Source organism: Schistocerca gregaria, chromosome 1 (genome assembly GCF_023897955.1).
Source record: "Schistocerca gregaria isolate iqSchGreg1 chromosome 1, iqSchGreg1.2, whole genome shotgun sequence".
NCBI classification, from domain to species: domain Eukaryota; kingdom Metazoa; phylum Arthropoda; class Insecta; order Orthoptera; family Acrididae; genus Schistocerca; species Schistocerca gregaria.
Window position 1 is genome coordinate 776670732 of NC_064920.1, and position 21900 is coordinate 776692631.

Below are 21900 nucleotides of genomic sequence, written 5' to 3' on the forward strand. Positions count from 1 at the left end.
ATCACATGACTGGTTTCACAGGTAGCCCTGTCTTTGATGGGTTAGGTGATGTTTGTGACCGGACTGGAGTAGGTGCTGGTGGGAGGATGTATGGAACAGGTCTTGCATCTAGGTCTATTACAGGGGTATGAGCCATGAGATAAGGGGTTGGGAGCAGGTGTTGTGTAGGGATGGACAAGTATATTGTGTAGGTTTGGTGGACATTGGAATAACACTGTGGGAGGGTTGGAAGGATAGTGGGCACAACTTTTCTCATTACAGAGCATGACGAGAGGTAATCGAAATTCTGGCAGACAATGTAATTCATTTGCTCCAGTCCTGGGTGGTACTGAGTTACAAGGGGAATGCTCCTCTTTGTCCAGAGGTGGAACTTTTGGAGGTGGTGGGAGACTGGAAAGGTAAGGCACGGGAATTTGTTTTGTACAAGCTTGGAAGGATAATCTGCGAAGGCTTCTGTGAGACCCTCACTATATTTCAAGAGGGACTGCTCATCACTGCAAATGTGATGACCACAGCTTTTCTGAATTGCACAGGTGGGAACTTTCCCTGCATACATCCAACATTCCCGTAACCCTCCTGGCCTTAACCTTTGTTAGTCATTGTCCTCACCCATCCAGCCCCTTCCCTGTTCCCATTCCAGCACTATACAGCCCTCATTCCACGATTGCACCCAGTCTTTTTACTTTTCTCCTTTTCCATTACCCCCCCCCCCCCCCAACCATCTCCCCACCTCATTCCTGCACATTCCTCAGCGGCATCTCACTGTCCGCCACCCCTACCCTACTGTCCTTCCCACCCCACCCTACCCTCCCCAACCCCCACCCAGTCGCCACTCCCATCATGCACTGGTGCTGCTGCTTGCAGAGTGGCTAAAGTTGCCTGAGACTGCAGCCGTGTGTGTGTGTGTGTGTGTGTGTGTGTGTGTGTGTGTGTGAATAATATATTCGGGCCAACTATTTGCTCTGTGTTCTCACATTATTAAGCACAGTGGTGTGTGAGGCCTGTGATTGTCATTGGTTGGCCACTTTTGCATGAGATGTGCATGTCTGGAAGCAGTGGATTCAGTCTTCATGCCACAGTTATATGATCTTGAAGCTTCAAGCATTTCATGTTATATTGTGGCATGTGGGACATTATGAAGCTGGTTTGAAATTAATAATGACTTCAGTGATAAACTGCACTATCTGTGATCTATCATTAACTGTTATCATTTGAACTCATTATCCAGTTCCTAAATTTGGCAGTGGAGGGAAGCATTCGGAGGGACATTCGGAGGTGAAGAGGAGTAACATAACACTTTTATTAATCTACATCACCGACCCAGTTACTTATAAGACACAGTCAGATAATTGTCACATTCTGGAAGAGCTTCAGCAGAACAATGAAAATGCTATTGTTGCTATCCCTGAGGCGAAGGTGCTACGAGTTTGATAAATTGGTCACAGTGCTGCATTGGTGTTGATAGTAGCCATTTTCAGCATCTTCTGTGATGAAAGGGTCAGTTCTGCATCAGTCTTATTGTAAATATTTTTGAGGCTATTTTTATTTTGTCTGCTCGTTACTAACAGTAATAGCATTGACATGTGTTTTAGAAGATTAATCTTTGTTCATTGTGTAATAAATGTATGTGGAGTTAAACATTGCAAAATAAAGAGCACAGTGTTTAGATTAAAAATAGAGCCTCTAAAAAATTATACACAGTGAATCTTAGTCATTTGAGACAATGGAAATGTCCAATATAGCTGTATAGGGGCAGGTAGGTTAAACATTCTCATTGACAAAGTTGTCTGAGAAGTCTGATAAAATTGGAGACATAAGAATTGCCAGGTGTGGGATACTGAATGTTGATATTTGCTGTGTCAAAGACAGGTCTTGCTCTGAGGCACAGTTGAAATTTTTAAATAGTAGAATGACATGCATGGCCAAAGTACTGTTGAAGGGATGGTTGTAGATTGTAATTCTGGTCTTTTTTTCCTAATAAAACCTGAAGAAAATTGTGTGGGCTTCTTTGCATTTTAGAAAGCCGCCAGTAGACTATATCATCATAAAATAATGGTATCTCTTACTGAAATGACAGTGAGTAGTGATGGTACAACTGACGGGTTTTAACAGCTGATTGTCTAGTTGATTGTTGTTTTTTTTTTTCAGTTAAATGAAACTAGTCTGTCAGGCCATGAATATTAATGTTGTTCACTCACACTCTGGGTCTGAGTCAATGTGAGACAACAGACTGGGACAAGTTTCTGATAGTTATATCAGTTGGATTAATGTTTCACTGAATCTCTGGTTTTGAGTAGTTTTACTTACAAATTTGTTCAGTGTTTTCAGTTATACACGAAACATGACTAGGTTGCCAACTTTTTTGCACACTAATAATATATCTTATTTCAAAAGGACATCAAAAAGGTGTATTTATAAAAGTGAAGTATTTTCTAAATTCATGCATTTATTTACTTAAACATTAATTTTGTGTACTTCTGACATTAAACATAAATTTTTGGTCATTACCAAAACTGTAATGACTGATGCTGTGAAGTAAATTTATGTTTAAATAAATGAAACGTTAGTTTACTTAAAGTTATTGAAGCTCTCTCTCTCCCACTTGTCGCTGGTTTGCATCAATTGCCTAAACAAATGAAAAATTACTTTATTTAAATTTAATGAAACACTCTCTCTCTCTCTCTCTCTCTCTCTCTCTCTCTCTCTCTCTCTCTCTCTCACACACACACACACACAGCTGGTTTGTACTCATCATCAATAATTCAATTTTGGTAAAAGCTGAAATGACATAAACAGAAAGCATGCAGGATAACAATAGTTTTTAATTGTTTGGTGACTTAATCATTTGTTTATTAAGAATGTACTGCAGCATATCAGGAAAATATTTGTTATCATTCGTTAATTGTCTTTGAATTTCTTCAATTGACACAGTTTCAAAATGTGAAAAGCAAATATCAGAATGACAATATCAGCAATGATAGACTGTAAGAGTGAGCCAACAATTATGATTTACACTGAAGTGACAAATGTCGTGGACTAGGGAGACACCATATTGCTTTAAACAATAATAATTTCACATGTCGAGAGAAGCCTCTGTTACTAGCAGTCTCGGCCGAGTGGTTAAGATGTCTGACTAGAAATCAGATTCCCTCTGCATACACATATGATGGTAGTATCGCATACACAAGGTACCAAAGGCTAGTGCATTGATGGAGCTGTCATTTGTATTCAGGTGATTCATGTGAATAGATGTCCAACATGATTATGGCTGTACAATGAGCATTAATAGACTTTGAATGTGGAATGTAGTGGAAGTAGATGCATGGGGTATTCCATTTTGGAAATGTTCTGAGATCCACAGTGTCAAAAGTGTGCAAAGAATACCAAATTTCTGGCATTACCTCTTAACACAATGGCTGATAACCTTCACTTAAAGACAGAGAGCAGCAGCGTTCGCATAGAGTTATCAGTGCTAAGAGCCAAGCAACAGTGCTTGAAATAACTACAGAAAGCAATGTGGGATGTACAACGCATGTATCCGTTTGGACAGTGCTGTAAAATTTGGTGTTAATGGGCTATGATAACAGGTGACAGATGCGAGTGCCTTTGCTAACACCTTGACATCACCTGCAGCATCTCTCCTAGTCCTGTGACCATCTCAATTGGATCCTAGACTACTGGAAAACCAGGACGTGGTCATATGAGTTCTAATTTCAGTTGCTAAGAACTGATAGTAAGGTTCGAATGTGGTGCAGATCCCATGGAGCCGTGGGCCCAAGTTGTCAAAAAGGCACTATGAAAGCTGGTGGTGGCTCTGCAATGGAGTGGGCTATGTTTACACAGAATAGACTGGGTCCTGTGGTCCAGTTGAACCAATCATTGACTGGAAATGGTTATGTTCAGCTATTTGGAGCCCATTTGAAGCCATTCATGGACTTCATGTTCCCAAACAATGATGGAATTTTTAGAGATGACAATGTGCCATGTCACCAGGCCACAATTGTTTGTGATTTGTTTGATGAACATTCTGGACAATTTGAGTGAACGATTTGGCCACCCAAGTCACCCAATGTGAGACACAGTGGAGAATCCTGCACCGGGAATATTTTCAGTTATAAATGGCTGTAGAGGCAGCATGGCTCAGTATTTCTGCAGGGGACTTCCAATGACTTGTGGAGTCCGTGCCTGAGTTGCTGCACTACACAAGGCAAAAGAAGTCGCAAATCATATTATCAGTATTTCATGATTTTTGACACCTCAGTGTAATAACATCAAAATGATCAATTGTTCCCCCACAGGATTGAATGTGCCAGAGGTCAATGGGATCCTGTTATTGTCCACTGTGGTTCAGAGAAGTACAGACTATTTACAGTATTGGCAGTATACAGTATAGGCTTAACTGTGGAATTGAAGTACTGATGTGTGAATGATAATAGTACTTCTTAATACCTATGAAGTACTATTTTTTGCTACTTTTCACAAGCTGTGAAATGTAAACAGGTTTGTGAGCAGGGGTGTGATTTGTACCCGTGTAGGTGATGATATAATTTACTGTGCAGTATAACTACTTACCACACAAATAAACACCTGTTAAATATTGAAGATTTGAATTCAGATGATTTTTAACGTATGATGAGCATAATTTTTCATTAGAACAGAATGCTAGCTGTAATTAAAATTTGACAATTTTTTCTTTCTTTTTCACATTCCCTTGAGCGAAGTTACATGCTCAGTTTTGTACCCTAACGAAACATCAGCTTAATTCCCTATAAGTTTGACAAAATTAGCTGCAGATTGCATATTGTTTGTTGATTGCAGAGGTTCACGACAAGCCTGTTTTGGCATGTGTGCCATTTTCAAGTGGTCGAGTTGACATTACCTTTGTTTATAACATTTTATTTTACATCTAGATGGAGTGACATCCATAAAACATCTTGAAACGTAACTTCTTTTATGTATTATGTTGTTAACATAGATCACATATTTACTTCCTATAGAAGAATAATGGTGAAATTAATTTCTTTCCTTTTATTTTTATTTATTTATTTATTTTACAGTCATTAAATTATGGATCATTCCAATGTCATTGTAATAGTACTATGAGATTTATCTTATATTATACGTACATCTAGATGGAATGACACCTGTAAATCATCTTAGAACGTATCATATTTTATGGGCTATAAGATGACCATAATTTTTAAGCAGTTTTTTTAATAACATTTTTACCATTTTTATTATTAGATTGAAACCAGACTAAAAAACATTCTTAGCTTATAAAACCAAACTGACCTTTAAAATCTACGAAAACCATCAGCTGAATTTTCTTCTTCTTCTTCTTCTTCTTCATCATCATTATTGTCCTCTTCAACTATAAGATGGTCTTTGCTGCCATCGAGAGCATTACTTATGGCACACTTCTTGAAAGATGTAATAAAAATGTCTTCTCTCATTCCACACCATGACTGATTTATCCACTGACACACTTGTTTGATTGTAAGTCATTTTAAAGCTCCTTCGACATGAATTCATTTTGGGTTTCATCCATCATCCATTTATTCCATTCCTCTCTCATATACACTTTAAATGGTTTATTTACCAAAACATCCAGAGGTTGCAGTTGTGAAGTAAATTCTCTTGGAATAACAGAAAGCTCTGTACTTCCCTGTCTCAATTTCTCTTTAACAGAGTTTTGCAAATGACTGCTAAACTGGTCTAGCACAAGAAGAGAACTCTTCTTCAATAAACCACCTTTCTTTCCCTCCAAGACTCTGTTAATCCATAACTTCATACCATCATCCATTTCATAGCGTCATCCATCCATCCCTTGTTATGTATGTGAACAACTGTTACTGGCGGTATTTCAGGAGGTTTTGGTATTGTTTTTCCCTTGAAAATGATCATTGCTTAAGGTTAGTATTGTCAGCACAATGTGAACTGACAACAGAGTAGTGCATTTTTTTCATATCCCCTTGTTTTTATAGTTACAGTTTTAGCACCTTTCATGACCATAGCTGTTACTCAACACATCAAATGTCAGAGGAGTTTTGTCCGTATTTGCTATTTGGCTTAGTTTCACACTGGCTTTCTTTCTATGTTGGATAATAAAGTGATGGGAAGATAATATTTTCTCTTCATACTTTAATGGCATGTTCTGAGATATTTTGATTTTGGTTTGCATAAAAAGTTTGATGCTTAATAAACTTATAGCACCAGCCAACTTCACCCATAAAGTCTGTTGAGTTCCACAATAGCGCTAGCTTACAAGCATGTATTTGAATAATTTTTGTATTAATTCAAATGCCATTTTGTGTACACTTGAATCCATTTCAATGTGTCGTCTTCTAATTTTGGCCATTTTCCACTCAGTCCTCCATTTGCACATATAGACATATAGTCTCTCTTTTTCTACTAAAATGTTTTTTTTTCAGTTGGTGGAGGGCTAAAATGCAGGTCAGCTGCTTTGTTCCCATGTTGTTCTGCATATGCTATAACTTTCAATTTATAGCCCACTATCATAAGAATACCTTTTATTTTTTTCAGTTATAAAACTAGCTGTTAACAAAACCATTGTTATGTTATCGATAACACAAATCACTGTCAATTCAAGTTCACCGGCACGGTAGACCGCAATGACACGTCTTAGGCTAGACATTTTTATGGGGTTGTGATGGTGGGGCAGAAGAGAGACAGTGTTAGCAAGCTTGTGAATCCCCGCTACTCATGTTTGTTGCCTTCGGTGCAGTGCTGATGCCAGTTGAATCGTGTTGCCAGGTAGAGATAGCTTTCCTGTGACATCAAATATATGGCCATTTTTAAGACTGGCGGTAATTTTATATTAAACACTGGACATTTTTATATTAATTTAGAGTATAAGATGAACCTGAATTTTGGAGACAACTTTTCAAAGAAAAAAGTGCATCTCATAGCCTGTAAAATGTGGTAAGTTCTTTTATGTACCCTGTTCTCGACATAAGACACACATTTACTTTCCATAGATTTTTTTTTTTTTTTTTTTTTTTTTTTTTTTTTTTTTTTTTTTTTTTTTTTTTTTACACTTGTAAAATGATGGATTGTTCCAATGGTGCTTTATGTTCACAAGTTCACACTTAGTCAAGTAGTCAGAGATATTGCACATTATATCGATGTGTAGTCATGATGTTATCCATTGTTTTCATTTATGGTGTTGCGTTACTATGTTAACAACATAGTACATAAAAAGAAATTATGTTCCAAGATATTGTATGGACGTTACTACATTTAAACATAAATACAGGGTGTGTCAAAAAAAATGTATACACACTTTGAAGCATCATGGAAAATTTATTTTCCATTCTACAATGTTAAATTTCTGGAAATGGAAAGCTTAAAGTCCAATTGGAAAAATAAATGTACTTTGCAAATGTGATTAATGTTCGAACTGGTGGCCTTCAGCATCAATATACATTTCTGAGTATGAGTCACCCCTGATTCCGAACATCGTACCAAAGTGTCCAATTAGATTTCTGTGCACACCGCCTGAATCTCATTCCAAAGTGTGTCCAGGTTACGTGATTTACGTTTGTACACCTCATATTTTACTGTGCCCCATAAGAAGAAATCCAGTGGCATGAGGTCTGGAGAGTGTGCAGGAAACTCGATTGGTCCCCTGCGTCCTATCCACTGGCCTGGCACATTGTGATCCAGGTATGCTCGTACGCCCTATGATAGTGTGGCGGGGCGCCATCTTGTTGGAAGTAAAACTCTTCATTACGGTATGATGCACGAATGGCAGGGAATATGGAGTCAGCAAGCATTGTTAGGTACGTTTCTCCAGTAACAGTACCTTCAAAGTGGAAAGGCCCAATGAGTCCCCTTGCAGACAAACCACATCACACATTTACACCAGGCAAATTCACAGTCTTTTCAACTGTAATGTGAGGATTATCTTCAGCCCAGTACACACAATTGTGCCTATTGACAGTTATACTGCCCATAAATCCCAGTTCACGTCTCACCATTTCCTGAACCCATTTACAAAATTCTAACTTTCGATCTGGATTGTCGACACTTAGCTGTTGCACCAGCCTTGGAATGTACACACGAAACTTGCCTTTCTTCAGAATGAGTAGCACACTACTAGCACCTACATTACTCTCACGTGCTGCTTGCCTTGAAGATTTTTGAGGTAAACGCTGAAACAGTTCCAAGACCGCAGTTGTGAAATCATCACTTGTAGCTGTACAAGGTTACCCTGATCAACCTTTATGCACATCACACACTGTTTCATGTATTTTGAATTTGTCTCGTAGACGTGTAATTGTTAACCTTGAAGGTGGTTCTGTACCATACTCACTTCTTCACTGTCTTCGAACCACAGCTACATTTTCAAACTTCCAGCACCACTTAATTATCTGCTTCTGCGCTTCAAAGCTCAAATGCACATCCGCCATGTTGCAGTTACTTCCTTGCCACTGCTGCCACCTGTTGAAGAAACATAACATTACTTTCTCACAGATATCTAACCTCGTAGAACGGGAAATAAATTGTCTATGACAGTTCAAAGTGTGTATACATTTTTTTGATGCACCCTGTATTATATAAGACAAAATCACATAGTACTATTAAATAGACATAGAATAAAATGATTATAAATATAATGTCAACAGGAGCACTTGAAAATGGTGCATGTGCTGAAACAGCTTGTTATGAACCTATGTAATCATCAAGAAATAAACAATTTGCAGCTAATTTTGTTAAAAGTATAAAGAGGATGTCATACTACAACCTTATGCAAGCTGTGGGCCCAGCAGAGATGATGTTATTAACTTAAATTATCCATGCATTAATTACATCTGAAACAACCTAAACTTCAGTAATGAATTAATCAATTTTAAATGACAGGAGAATTCATATATTCAGTACATAATTAAGTGAACACACATGCTTATTTTAACTTTGGCATACCCCTTGAGATGTTATCACATATGTCTGGGGTTGGGGTTTTCCTGTAGGGCTATATGAACCCCGTTTGTGTACACTACTTTAGTTTAACCAATGAAAGTACTACAGACTAGTTTCACTCAGAGGAATGAGTGGGTAGCCCAGTCAACTAAAACAGTAAAGGGAGGTTTCATTTGAAAGACTCAATACATCTTTCAACATCTGTAACATCAGTTTCCTTTTGTTTTGTAAATTTTAATTTTGACATCAAAATTGTACAAAATTAATAATGTGTTATTTTGAAATTTATTGTTAAAATTCTATATAAAGTGACGCAGCGATGCTGCGAGAGGTCGGTCAGTCAGTGTTTTGTTTACGTGTGGTGTGTGCAGTTCGGTTGTCAACTAATGCAAATAAATTTTGTGAAGCTTGAAACTTGAGTGTTCAGTCCTCAATGAACCTCAGGCAAACAAAATTTAAGTTAAGTGTTAATGATCTGAGGAGAATGCCGAAACAATTTTTTCAGTCAAAAACATACAGACTTAATCACAACCATATCAGTGACATTCTACATACCCTACACACCTTTTACGATCATATTTTGTGGTATTGACGCAATTTGGGGTGGTTCACATGTGAAAACAGGGGGACTTTGGTTTATCTGAAATTTTCGTTATCTGAACCAGCCGCTGTCTCGATCATTTAGGATAAACGGGAGCTTACTGTACAACTTTTATGTCGAGAGATTTACAAATAACTAACTAAAAGCCAGACAAAGCATAGCAGAGTTAACAGATAAAAACAAGGATAAAATACCAGTACAGACACAGTTAAAAAGATGACAGATGGCTATGGCCAGGTGACTACTTCGAATGTGACTTACAGAGCCAATCAGCAACACATTAAAATCTCACACCCAATATCATACAAAATCTTAAAACACTCACCTCATTGCGAGTTAAAATAGGGGGCAGGTCCTGTGGGAGACCCATGTCTACCCTCAGGCCATTATATAAAACACACTCAATTAAAATACGTTGTGCCCAAAGCTGTGTTCCACATCTGTGATACACTAGGGTTTTTCACGATGAAAGAGAAAGCCATGTATCTGTGGGCAGTTTTTCACTCCAAGACCTCTAAGGGCTACTAATTCAGCTCATCGTGGTCAGGAGGTAAAACCCCCTCACATCCAGCCACTGAACCTTCCATCATCATATAGTTTTCTGGGAAACATATGTGGTTACAATCTGCTGATAACAGCAAGCAGGTGGTGGAAGGGAGCAAGCCTCCTTGGCAGCCCACCACACCAACAAGTTCATTTCCTTGGATCCGCGTGTATCTGCAGAAAATTTCTTTTTCCTACCTTTGAAACAGGAGGAGAGTGTTCTGGACTTATTGCACCTTACTATGTTCTGGGTCCATCTGAAAGTTTTGCACAGTAAAATGAAAACCATTCTGGGAGTACTACCTGAGAACAATATTAGTGAACATGATGGAGTAGCTAATGAAAACCCCCTGTTTAGGCCCATCTGTGTAAACACCAATAAAATTAATTTGGAAGTTTAAACTCTCCTTAAATTTAACTTTAAAAATACAATCTGAGGTGGTAAGTCTGTAGTAGCCAGTGGGTCCTCTACTCCATCTCTGACTGTGGACTTTAATGCCCTCCACATGTAATAACTCAAGGATATCCCTCACTCAAATCCCAAATGGCTTTGTTGCCCACAGGCAGTTGTGGAATAATATTCCTGTGGCAATTGGGCAATTGAGGTGGAAACATCCCTATATGCTTGGCATACCACAAGAAGACATTGAACAGACAGTGGAGGCTCAGCCTCGGCACACAGGCAAGCAACTGGACTCGTGAAATAAGCGCCTGTTGACAGTCTTAATATCCTCATGGTGAACCTTATCGTGGATTTTGAGATATGAAGGTCTGGCTGATCTATAAATCTGACATCTTTATTCAAGCCATGGTCATGCTAAGGCTTTATAAAGTTGGAGCAGACATGCCCTGTCAGCCCCACAAGACCTATGACACATTTAAGGGTGATTAAAGTGTTAAAGCATCTAAGTTTTAATTCTTTAAGTTGTGAGAACAGTATCCCCCAGTTTCAAAACAGGTAAATTAAAGAGTGTGCAAGCAATTAAAATCAACACAAACAATTTTCTCCAAAGTGAATTTAAAACCTGTGCTGTTTGACAATTTCTCCAGCTGCCTGGTCATCAAGTGAAATAACGGAGTGGCTGTTGCAAGGTTTGAGGATGCACAGAAGATGGTGGAGTCATCCACAAACAAGGAATACTATATGCAACTTCTCACCAAGAACGTAATACTGCTCATTGCCTTGGTGAATGCCATTATACTTGGAACACTCCCTTGAGGGATGCTGCTCCCCTACTTAAAATGGTCAGTCTGTATTAGTGACCTGCTCAACAATATTAATAAAACCTCAGACTCTCTGCAGATTATGCAGATATCTCTAATGAAGTATTTGAGAAAAGATGTTCGAATATTCGGGATTGTTGAGTCATAACTTCTGCTTTTTGGTGAGCGGTCTCCATTAATCCAAAAGTATTTTTAGTTTGTTAGAACTTTCCTACAATATTTGTACAAATATTCAGCCAGATCTTAATAAGATTTCAAAATTGTGCAGAGATTAGCAACTTACTTTAAATGTCAAGTAAAGCAGTTATTCACTTCATAAAATGCAAAAACATAGTATGCAATGCAGTCTGTCTACAAGGGGATTGCATTCAAAACATTTGTGTGATCCACCCTAGAATATTGTGTGAGTTTTCAATTAATTAAGGAATTCAATATTCATTGTATTTGCACAGCTCTGTAATATAAATTTTAAACCAGTGTTGCAACAGTTGCAGTGCTAATTCACAGTTTTTTGTTCTAACTTGTACACCTGCTTTTGCATGTCTGTTGGAAGTAAAGCCTTTCTGAGCTGGAGAAGATGGAATATTATCCTGTGCGAGTGAAGGGCAGGTTCGATCACTCACATGAGCTGTATTTGGGGCCTCGATCACTTATTGTGGATGGAGATGCAGCAAATCAAGGTAGTCTTATGTCACAAAATACCAAAGGACAGTCTGGAGGATACTGTGTGGTGACACCTTTCATACTGAGTGACAGAAAGTAAGTTTTACATGTATAATAAATGTTTCTCTTACTGAGATTAAAAATAGTATAGAAAAAAGACAGGGTGAGTGTATTTAAATAGTAGTTGATCTTACAAGAATATTGTGAGGTTTGAAAACTTAAATTTGTTTTAGAAGTAATCCAATAGAGCACTAATGGCTCATTAGTCTCAGAAATCAATACTACAAATGTATATGAAAGAAATGTGTTAAGCATTGTATGTAGATGTATGAAGCAAGGTACCTAATAGCTCTTGCAGTTGTAATTTTTTTTTACTGATTCATTTATGTGTTGTAATAATATAGCTGGTGTAGCTGATAAAAAAGTAATGGCTTTATTGTACAGCAGAAATGTAAGTGTACTACAAGTCTACTTTCACCTTATTAGGCCATTTTGTTTTACAGTTCCACAATTCTAGTGAACCGTGGATGGGTTCCCAGTAAACAGAAAAATCCAGGAACCAGAGAAGCTGGTCAGATAGAAGGAGAACTGGAGCTCACTGGGCTTGTCAGGCTAAGTGAAAAAAGAGCTCCTTTCATGCCTGCCAATAAACCAGATGCATGGTTCTACAGGTAAAGAATGTAGTACTTTATGCACACATTCACCTTTCAGTGAGTCATGTGCTCCGAACCGTTGTTTGTAATTAATTGAAGTGTAAACATACATTTTATTACAATGAAATATCGGTCCTAGAATAACAGTATCTAAGTGCAATTTTAATTAAAATGTCAGTGGTATTCCCACAGCCCTCTATTGATAATGCTACTGTTTACTCTCCCTCCTTTCCTCTTCCTCCCTCCCTCCCTCCCTCCCACCCTCCAAATCTTCTCTCCCCTTGCCTCCTACCATTTAACTAAATACTGATCATAATTGTTATAATGACCAAGTGAGATAGCTTAGTGACTAAGACACTAAACCAGAGCTGAATCCAGCACTTTGGTTGTGGGGGAGTTAGGGGTAGGGGCTGATCCCATGGAATTTTGTCACCTTGCTGTCTCCCGAGCTCTCTTGAGTAACAGGAGTTATGGAGGTGGGTGAAGGTGGGGGGGGGGGGGGCTATTCACTGTGTCAGTAGTAATTCATAAGCTACGTATACTTTCAGGGTTGTGCCAAATTATAAGCTTCTCAAGAAGTTGAGTTTGAGTTCAGAAGACTTGGGCTCATTGAGCTAGGGGCTGATCAGATCCACTAGACCTGCATTACAGTAAACTTAGGGGATGGGTCTGTAACCATAACTGAGAACAAGTATATCCACTTAACACCATTAATCATTAGGATAGTACGTACTGTTATATATTTTGCAGCTAGCCTACATTAAAGTTCAATAGTTTTTCTTCTGGAGAAGGTCAAGTGGTTACTACAACACATCTAAAATATGAATAAAGTTCAGTAAAACTCTTTAATATTGAATTCTTAACTTGGAAGCAATCAATGTTCACATGAATGTCGATATATTTATATGGTACTATCACAGAACACAATAACTTTTTATAACTTTGAACAATACTGAACTATAAACTTTGGTTCACAATTCTGAATAATAATACTAGCTAACTGACAGATCTCCAGATTTGAACTAAGATGATGATGCTATCATAGTCAGCTATCAATGAGTGGACAAGCGACACTGTGCTCTGACATAAGTAGACTTCCAGCAGTGATGGCATACTGAACATCTTGAGGGTGTGTCTTCAATGTGCATTATGCATCAATTGATGGTGTATTTTGAGTCAACAAAACATTCATTAGCAGACAATTTGTGGGACATGTGATACACCCCAGTTACTATGAGTTGTTAAAAATGATGCAGAATTATTAGTAAAAATAATATCATCACAGGAAGCTACCAATTTTTCCAAAACAGGGTAATGGGGGGAATATCCTGTTGTTGCAGAACTATACTGTACCCTTAAGTGTTGTGGCAGTGTGGTAATGAGAAGCAACAGTACACAGAAACTAGAGATTTTTAGAAGCATGAAGAGGTTACTGAAGCATGGAGGAGTCCTTTTATCTTCCAGAAAGAGAAGACAATCAAAGAATAAAAGGTAAATAGGTGCATATTATTTGTTGATGCAGAAGAGGACATACAAGTTTCTTCAACCACCACATTTGTAATATTTCTTGTGTGCAGAGGCCTTCATTGCACACGCTGTGATATGGAATGTACATTTATCTACCCCAGGAGCAAATTGTATAGTGCCTCATTGTGTCACCAGAAGACACACAATGCTTTACTTCAGTGCTTGTGTGTGTTTATGGGAGGGGGGTTCATTTTCTGGTGAAGACCTCATGCTCAACTCTCCCTCTTCCAGTTACTGCCCCCTGATACAAGTGGAACATCAACCAGATGGGTGTGCATAAGGCTGTGAATCCCACATGTAAATAAACACAAGCTCCATAGGTGGCCTACAGTACGTCTTGAAATATAATATTCACGAATAACTCCAAAAAGGGGCTTTTGATGACATCTTCCCAAATCTTTACTCAGAAATAGAGTTAGTGATAGGCTGTCAAGCAGAAACAGACAAGAGTGTTGTGTCCATACAAATGTGTTTTAAATGTACCAGTATGTTAATTATATTGTGTGCATGTTTCGATATACTTTCTTATGTTCATACATTGTGTCTATCACTACTACATTCAGCACTTCGTAAGTCTTAATGTGACTGCTCATTGCTCAGGAAGAGTGATTGCCTGTTGCAACTATGAGCTAATATACAGGTAGCAGAGGTTTTCAGTTTTTACCAGAGAAATTTGTTTGTGTGAATTTCTCCATTGCTCTTTTGACCTGCATGTACTCTCCATTGCTCTTTTGACTAACATGTACTCCAAATGTAGTACCTCTCAATTTTGAAAAGGTTTTCAGGTCTCATTTTTATGTTTATCACACTTTAAGGATTACAACCATTGGATACAGCCTAAATCCATTGGATATATTAAAGTTTTTCACCTAGATGACATGCAGAGGGGACTGTACATATCTGTTTCAGTTTGCAAGGCTATTCTGTGGCATCAACTGAACTGTGAATGCACTGTTTACAGCTTAACTAGGTCATCATATCTTAAAATCACCATTGCCGTTGACCATAAGATGAGGTCTACCATCTCCATCTTCATATTAATGATATACCAAAACTGCACAATATCAAACAATGGGAACTCCATTTAGAAATATGAACTATGTAGGAAAATACAATTGGTACTTGTTGTAAAGAAGACGTATTAAGATGCAGACAGGCACAATTAAGACACTTACATAAAGCTTTTGGCCACAACCTTCATTAGTAAAACACACACACACACACACACACACACACACACACACACACACACACACACACACACACACACACACACAAGCACACCTCATGTACACGACTGCCAACTCCAGCATCTCAAGTTGGAATGTAACTATCAAGTGGAACACAAGCAGCAATCTTGAGGATGCGGGGAAGGGATAGTAGTATACGGTGTGGAGAGTGAGACAAACACTGTGCGCAGGGACTAGAATGCCAACAGGTGCAGCATCAGGAGATTGCGGGGCAGGAAGGTGGGGAAAAAAGGTGGAAAAAAAAAACAGTAGGTGAGTGGGGCAAGGTTGGCAGATTTGTTGGCAGAGTGCAGCAAATAACAGGGTGGGAGATGAGAATGGAGAGAAAGTGACTGGATGGGGGCAGGAAGAGGGAGGGGAGAGGACTGTTGGGTGGGTGACAGTATGTTACTGTAGTTTGGGGGTGGGATAGTTACGGGAGCGGATAAAGAAAAAAACTCCAATATGTGCAGTTCAGAAAATCACGTGGTGAATGGAAGGATCTGGATGGCTTGGGTAGTAAAGCAGCCATTAAAATCTGCAGCCCATAAAAATGTTGGCTTAGGAGGGTGTAATGTGGGCACCCATGGCCGTGCTACAGATTTGTGTATGTATTTCCCTTCAAAGGAGAAGTAGTTGTGGTTTAGGATACAGTTTGCAAGGTAACTTTATCCTAACCTGCAGCTACTTCTCCTTTGAAGGGAAGGCTTATAAACAAATCCACACACCTGCATGGCACCCTCCTACACCAACATTTTTATAGGCCATCTAGAGGAGACCTTCCAACCCTCCCAGAACAGCATCCCCCAGTCTCGTTCTGGTTCACTGATGGTATCATCATGATATGGACTCAGGGCCAAGACACCCTATCTTCATTTCTTCACAACCTCAACACCTTCTCTCCCATCCGCTTCATGTGGTCATCCTCAGCCCAGTGCACCCTCTCCTAGATATTGACCTCTTCCTCTCTGATGGCTTCATCTGCACCTCTGTCCACATTACACACCAACCACCAACAGTACCTGCTTTTTGATAGCTGTCAGCCCTTTCACACCAATAAGTCACTCCCATACTGCCTGGCTAACCGGGGACAGCGTATCTGCAATGACGAAAACTCCCTTCCTCAGAGTGCAGAGGGTTTCACAAAGGCCTACACAGACATGGCCTGCCCCAGAGCTAGTCTGCAAACAGATCTCCATTCCTCCCACCATCTCGAATAACCAGCCACAAAGCAGTGTCCCCTTCATCACCTAATACCACCCTGAACTGGAACAACTGAACCACATCCTTTGCCAGGGCTTTGATTACCTATCACCATGCCCTAAAATGAGGGACGTCCTACCTGAGATACTTCCCACCCCTCCTAAAATAGGGTTCTGTTGCCCACCCAATCTCCAAAACATTCTAGTTCATCCCTATGCCACTCCAAATCCCAGCCCATTGCCACAAGAATCAAATACCCGTGGATGACCCAGGTGCAAAACTTCACTCCTGTAATTATTACTTCCTCAACCTGTGGTACCATACTGTCCCCACACCCTCCACCCAACGGTTTACACCCGTTGTGTCCTCCCATTTCTTCCCCATTCTCATCTCCCACCCTGTTTATTTGCCCCACTATGCCAACAAATCCCCCCATCTTTCCCTGCTCCTCCCCTGTTTTGCTCCTCCTTTCCTCCTCATCTCCCTGCCCCACAATCTCCTGATGCTGCACCTCTTGGCACTCTAGTCCCTGCACACTCTGCCAGACAACATTCATCTCTCTCCCCACCTGTACACTGCTATCCCTTCCCCTTCCCTGCCGTTTCCCAATTGCTACTTGCATCCCATGTAATAATTGTGAATGGTGTGTGCCTCTCTCTTACTGATGAAGGCTGTGGTTGAAAGCTTTATGTAAGTGTCTTTTAATTGTACCTGTCTGCTACTCAATGTGTATTTTTTATGGTAAGAACTACACAGAAGACAACTGCTGTTATCTGGGGACATAATGGGAGTGATCTGGTAATGAATTGTTCTGGTGTCATACATGGCTTAATAAATTACTTCAAAAATAATATCTTCCTCTTAATACATAGTGAAACACATATAGTAGAATGTAATTTCCACCAACCTCCTGGGGTGCAATAGAACTGGATGACAACTGTCTTTCTTAGTGTTATGTTAAGGCAGGCATGTGTGTGATATTTATGTCAAAACTTTAAATATCAGTTTGTGTAATGAGAAAATGTGATTCTTGTAGCAAGGGGTTGCGATTGGGATTAGCTTAGGGATAGACTAGGATGCTGTGGATGTTGGATGGGCATCAGAAACCCACTTTAGGAGGGGTGGGAAGTATATCAGGTAGGATGTCCCTCATTGCAGGGCATGATGATAGGTAATCAAAGCCCTGGCAGTTCAGTTGTTCCAGTTCAGGGTGGTACTATGTGATGAAGGGGACACTGCTTTGTGGCTGGTTATTGGAGATGGTGGGAGGATTGGCAGTGTGGGGGGGAAATGGAGATCTTTTTGCAGACTGGCTGTGGGAGTAGTGCATGTCTGTGAAGCCCTTGGTAAAACCCTCTGCATTCTGAGCAAGGGAGTTTTTGTCACTGCAGATATGCCACCCCTGGGTAGCCAGGCAGTACGGGAGTGACTTTTTGGCGTGAAAGGGCTGACAGCTATAAAAAAGCAGGTACTGTTGGTGGTTGGCAGGTTTAATGTGGACAGAGGTGTAGATGGACTGGTCATAGAGGAGGAGGTCAACATCTAGGAATGTGGCACACTGGATTGAGGACAACATGAGGTGGATAGGAAATAAGATGCTGAGTCCATATCATGATGATACCATCAGTGAACCAGAACGAGACTGGGAGATGCTGTTTTGGGAGGCTAGGAAGGTCTCTTCTAGTTGGCCCATAAATGGGTGCCGTTGGAGTCTGCCATGCAGGTGCCCATGGCTGTGCCAAAGATTTGTGTATATATCTTCCCTTTAAAAGAGAAGTAGATGTGGGTTAAAGTTTGTAAGCTAAGGTACCCCCAGAGCTAGTCAACAAACAGATCTCCATTTTCCTACACACTCCCAATCCTCCCACCACCTCCAATAACCAGCCTCAAGGGAGGTTTGTTACCTAGTTCCACCCGGGACTGGAACAACTAAACTGTGTCCTTTGCCAGGGCTTTGATTACCTATTACCATGCCCTGAAATGAGATACATCCTACCTGAGGTACTTCCCACCCCTCCTAAAGTGGTGTTCTGTTGCCTACCCAACCTCCACAACACCCTAGTTCATCCCTATTCCACTCCAAATCCCAAGCTCTTGCCACAAGGATCATATACCTGTGGAAGACCCAGGTGCAAAACCTGCCCAATCCACACACTCAGCCCTTCGTGTTCCATTTCTGTCACACTTTTATCCTACCCTTCTGTGAGTGGGCCACCTGTGAACACAGCTATGTCATTTAGCATCTCTGCTGCAAGCATCGCACAGGTTTTTATACTGATATTACTACCAACCAGCTGTCCACCAGGATGAATGGCCACCACTAAATTGTGACCAAGAGCAAAAGAGAGCATCATGTGGCACAACACGCCGCTGAACATAAAACACTTGACTCTAGTGGTAGCTTCACTGCCCAAGCCATCTGGATCCTTCCCTTCACCAACAGCTTTTCTAAACTTCGCAAATGGGAGTTATACTCGCAACAATTTCTTCGCTCTCATAATTGTCCCGGTCTCAACCTATGGTTACATACTGTCGCCACACTCTCCACTCTACAGTTTCTACCTTCTCTGACCTATCATTTCCTTCCCATTTTCATCTCCCACCCTGTTTACTTGCCACACTCTGCCAATGAATCTGCGTCTTTCGTTGCTCATCTCCACTCCCCCCCCCCTTTTTTTTCCCATATCTCTCTGCCCCAAATCTCATGATGCTGCACCTGTGGCATTCTAGTCCCTGCACACTCCACCAGACAGCATTCATCTCTCTCCCCACCAGTACACTACTATCCCTGCCCCTTCCCTGCCTCCTCAAGAGTGCTGCTTGCATTTCTCGTGGTAGTTGCATTCTAGTCCACAATACTGGAGTTGGTGGTCATGTGTACATGAGGTGTGCTTGCTTGTGTCTATGAATGATTGTGTGTGTGTGTGTTTGTGTTTGTGTTTGTGTTTTTGTTTTTGTGTTTGTGTGTTTGTGTTACCAGTGAAGGCTGTGGCCAAAAGCTTTATTGAAGCGTCTTTTAATTGTACCTGTCCGCGGCTTATCGTGTCTTCTCTGTAGTAAGTACCTATCTCTCTTTTCCATCGTTACTGGTATTCCTACCTGCAGTTTCTGTAGTTTGATGTTGTACGCTTTTAGAAGATCATTAATACAATTATACAAAATGAACAATAAAGGCCCCAGAAGTTTTGTTGATCATGTTAATATTATTAACCAAGGAAGCGTTTCTGACTATTCTTGTCCTCTGCATGCAGCAGATGTAAAAGTCCAGGATATCCTAGAATATTTTCTCCTGTTACAATGGTAACAATAGGTGGTATCGTTATTCTGGCTAACAGGATAAACGGGAAATCAGAGAAATGATGCTACGGATGAAGCAGCTAAGGAAGCCTCAGTGAGAAATTTGTGGCTCATGCCATCCCTCGACGTGCTGTTGTCACTTCCCTGTTGAGGTACAAGGTCATGTGCCAGTGGGAGGTAGAGTGGTTAGAATTAAGGAACAAGCAACTTCAATCAGTGAACCTGGAAATCCAACTCTTTCATTCTTCCTCCCATTTGCATTGAAGACAGAAACTAATTTTAAAGCATTTCCATATAAGACAGTGTCCTCTATTATGCATGTTTTCCTCATCCAGTGGTAGAACCAACAAATTTATTGTGTACTACTTCTGTTTTATCTGATTCTAAGATGAATGTTGTGTGAGTTTTAAGCTGGTATATTATGTTTGACCTACTACATATCTGGTAAGGCAGAATATTGTAGTGTGCTTCTGCATGGCTGCCAGCTGTGGTTCTCTGTTTGATTATTTTTAACTACTGCGGTATTGCTTTAGATTGAAAATAGATTTTACAACAAGATTTGTATGCTTTTGTGGAGATGTGTGACTGAATGTGAATAAGAGCAGTTAATCAGATTTCAGTTCACAATTGTCCTTTTCACAAGTAAATTTTAACCACATCCATCTCAAAATATTTCTGTTACAGTGTTGATCATGTAAATGTTGACCTCTCTAATCACGCATAAATGCTGCAATGGAGCTTTCGAACAGGTCATATTCAATTTCCTGCACAAATCTTGTGTCCAGTACCTAATGGCCTTGTTGGCAGCTGACTGTAAACCCTAAACTTACTTACCAATTGTGAGAGTATGTTTTTCATTCCCTCATTATGATATTTGAATTAGTTTGTGCTTTTTCTTCAATGCATTTCTCTCCTTTTCTTCACATTCAGCAATTATATTACTTTGTTGCATGACTGTTTGATAGCACATTTGATGGAATATGAAGCACACAGATGTGTTAAGAACAGCATTTATTGTAGAGTAAATCAGGTCACTGTAACACAAGCAGAACAATCCATATACATAAATAAAATGAGACAGTGATTGTTAAAAGATACATATACCAGCTAAGCTTGATCAATAACTGACTGAAGTTTTTGTTGGAACAAAACAGTTGTAGATTGTCCGCACTGCAGCAAAGAGAAATTTAATCACAGAGCTCCTGGTGGTGTGCGCATCAACTCTTTTGACAGGGTTGACTGCATGAAGCAGCTGACGACTTGTCATTAGTGTGTTGACGTCTGCTGATACAACAGCCCCCTTGGGTTTTATTTCTTCCATCAACATGATGAGCCCCCATTTATGGAGGAGGCACTGCCTGTTTCATTCAATTTCCAGCCATGGGATCTTTAATATTGCTTCTACTTTTTCTGGAAGTGGTAATGATCGTGCTGGTGAGATCAGATGGCCTCAAAAAGTGACCTCTGGTGACTAAAAAAGTAGATGGCAGTCTTTAATACATTGCCGTATTTATCTAGGTGCCTAAAGATTTCGAGTAAGTGCTGTTGGTTTACCTTTGCTGTTGCTGACAAAATGACGATGTCATCAAGGTACTTGAAACAGTACGACAAACCTTGCAGCTTGGAGCCTGTAAAACTTTGCTGCCAAGTCTGCACAGTAATTTGTAAGCCAGACATCATGAACAGGCTCTTGAAGAGGCCATCATAGGTATGTCCTCATCAGCGACAGAATTATTGTGTAGGCCTCGGCGCAGTGTAGCTCACTAAATATAGCTGCATCACATAATGCGTAATTGTCATCTCTTAATAGGGACATAGGATAACGATCTGACAATGTTCTAGTGGTAAAGCCATAATAATCTTCACATGCGCGCCATGTGCCACACTTTGTTGGCACCAAGTGTACGAGCAACAACCAGGGCTACTGGAGGGGTGTATGATATCTTCCTTTAACATTGCATTGAACTCTGCTCTGGCAGTAACATAATGAACTGGAAAAGGCATCTTAACCTACATG

General features: G+C 40.0%; 1 protein-coding gene across 1 annotated transcript in view; it reads left to right on the plus strand.

The window, feature by feature from the left end:
- Positions 1-21900, plus strand: part of LOC126268590 (surfeit locus protein 1) — a 61201-nt gene that overhangs the window by 21853 nt on the left and 17448 nt on the right. Inside the window, exons 4-5 of the mRNA XM_049973922.1 lie at positions 11870-12070; positions 12478-12645. Of these exons, the coding sequence (XP_049829879.1) occupies positions 11870-12070; positions 12478-12645 (369 nt within the window). The remainder of the gene's footprint in view (positions 1-11869; positions 12071-12477; positions 12646-21900) is intronic.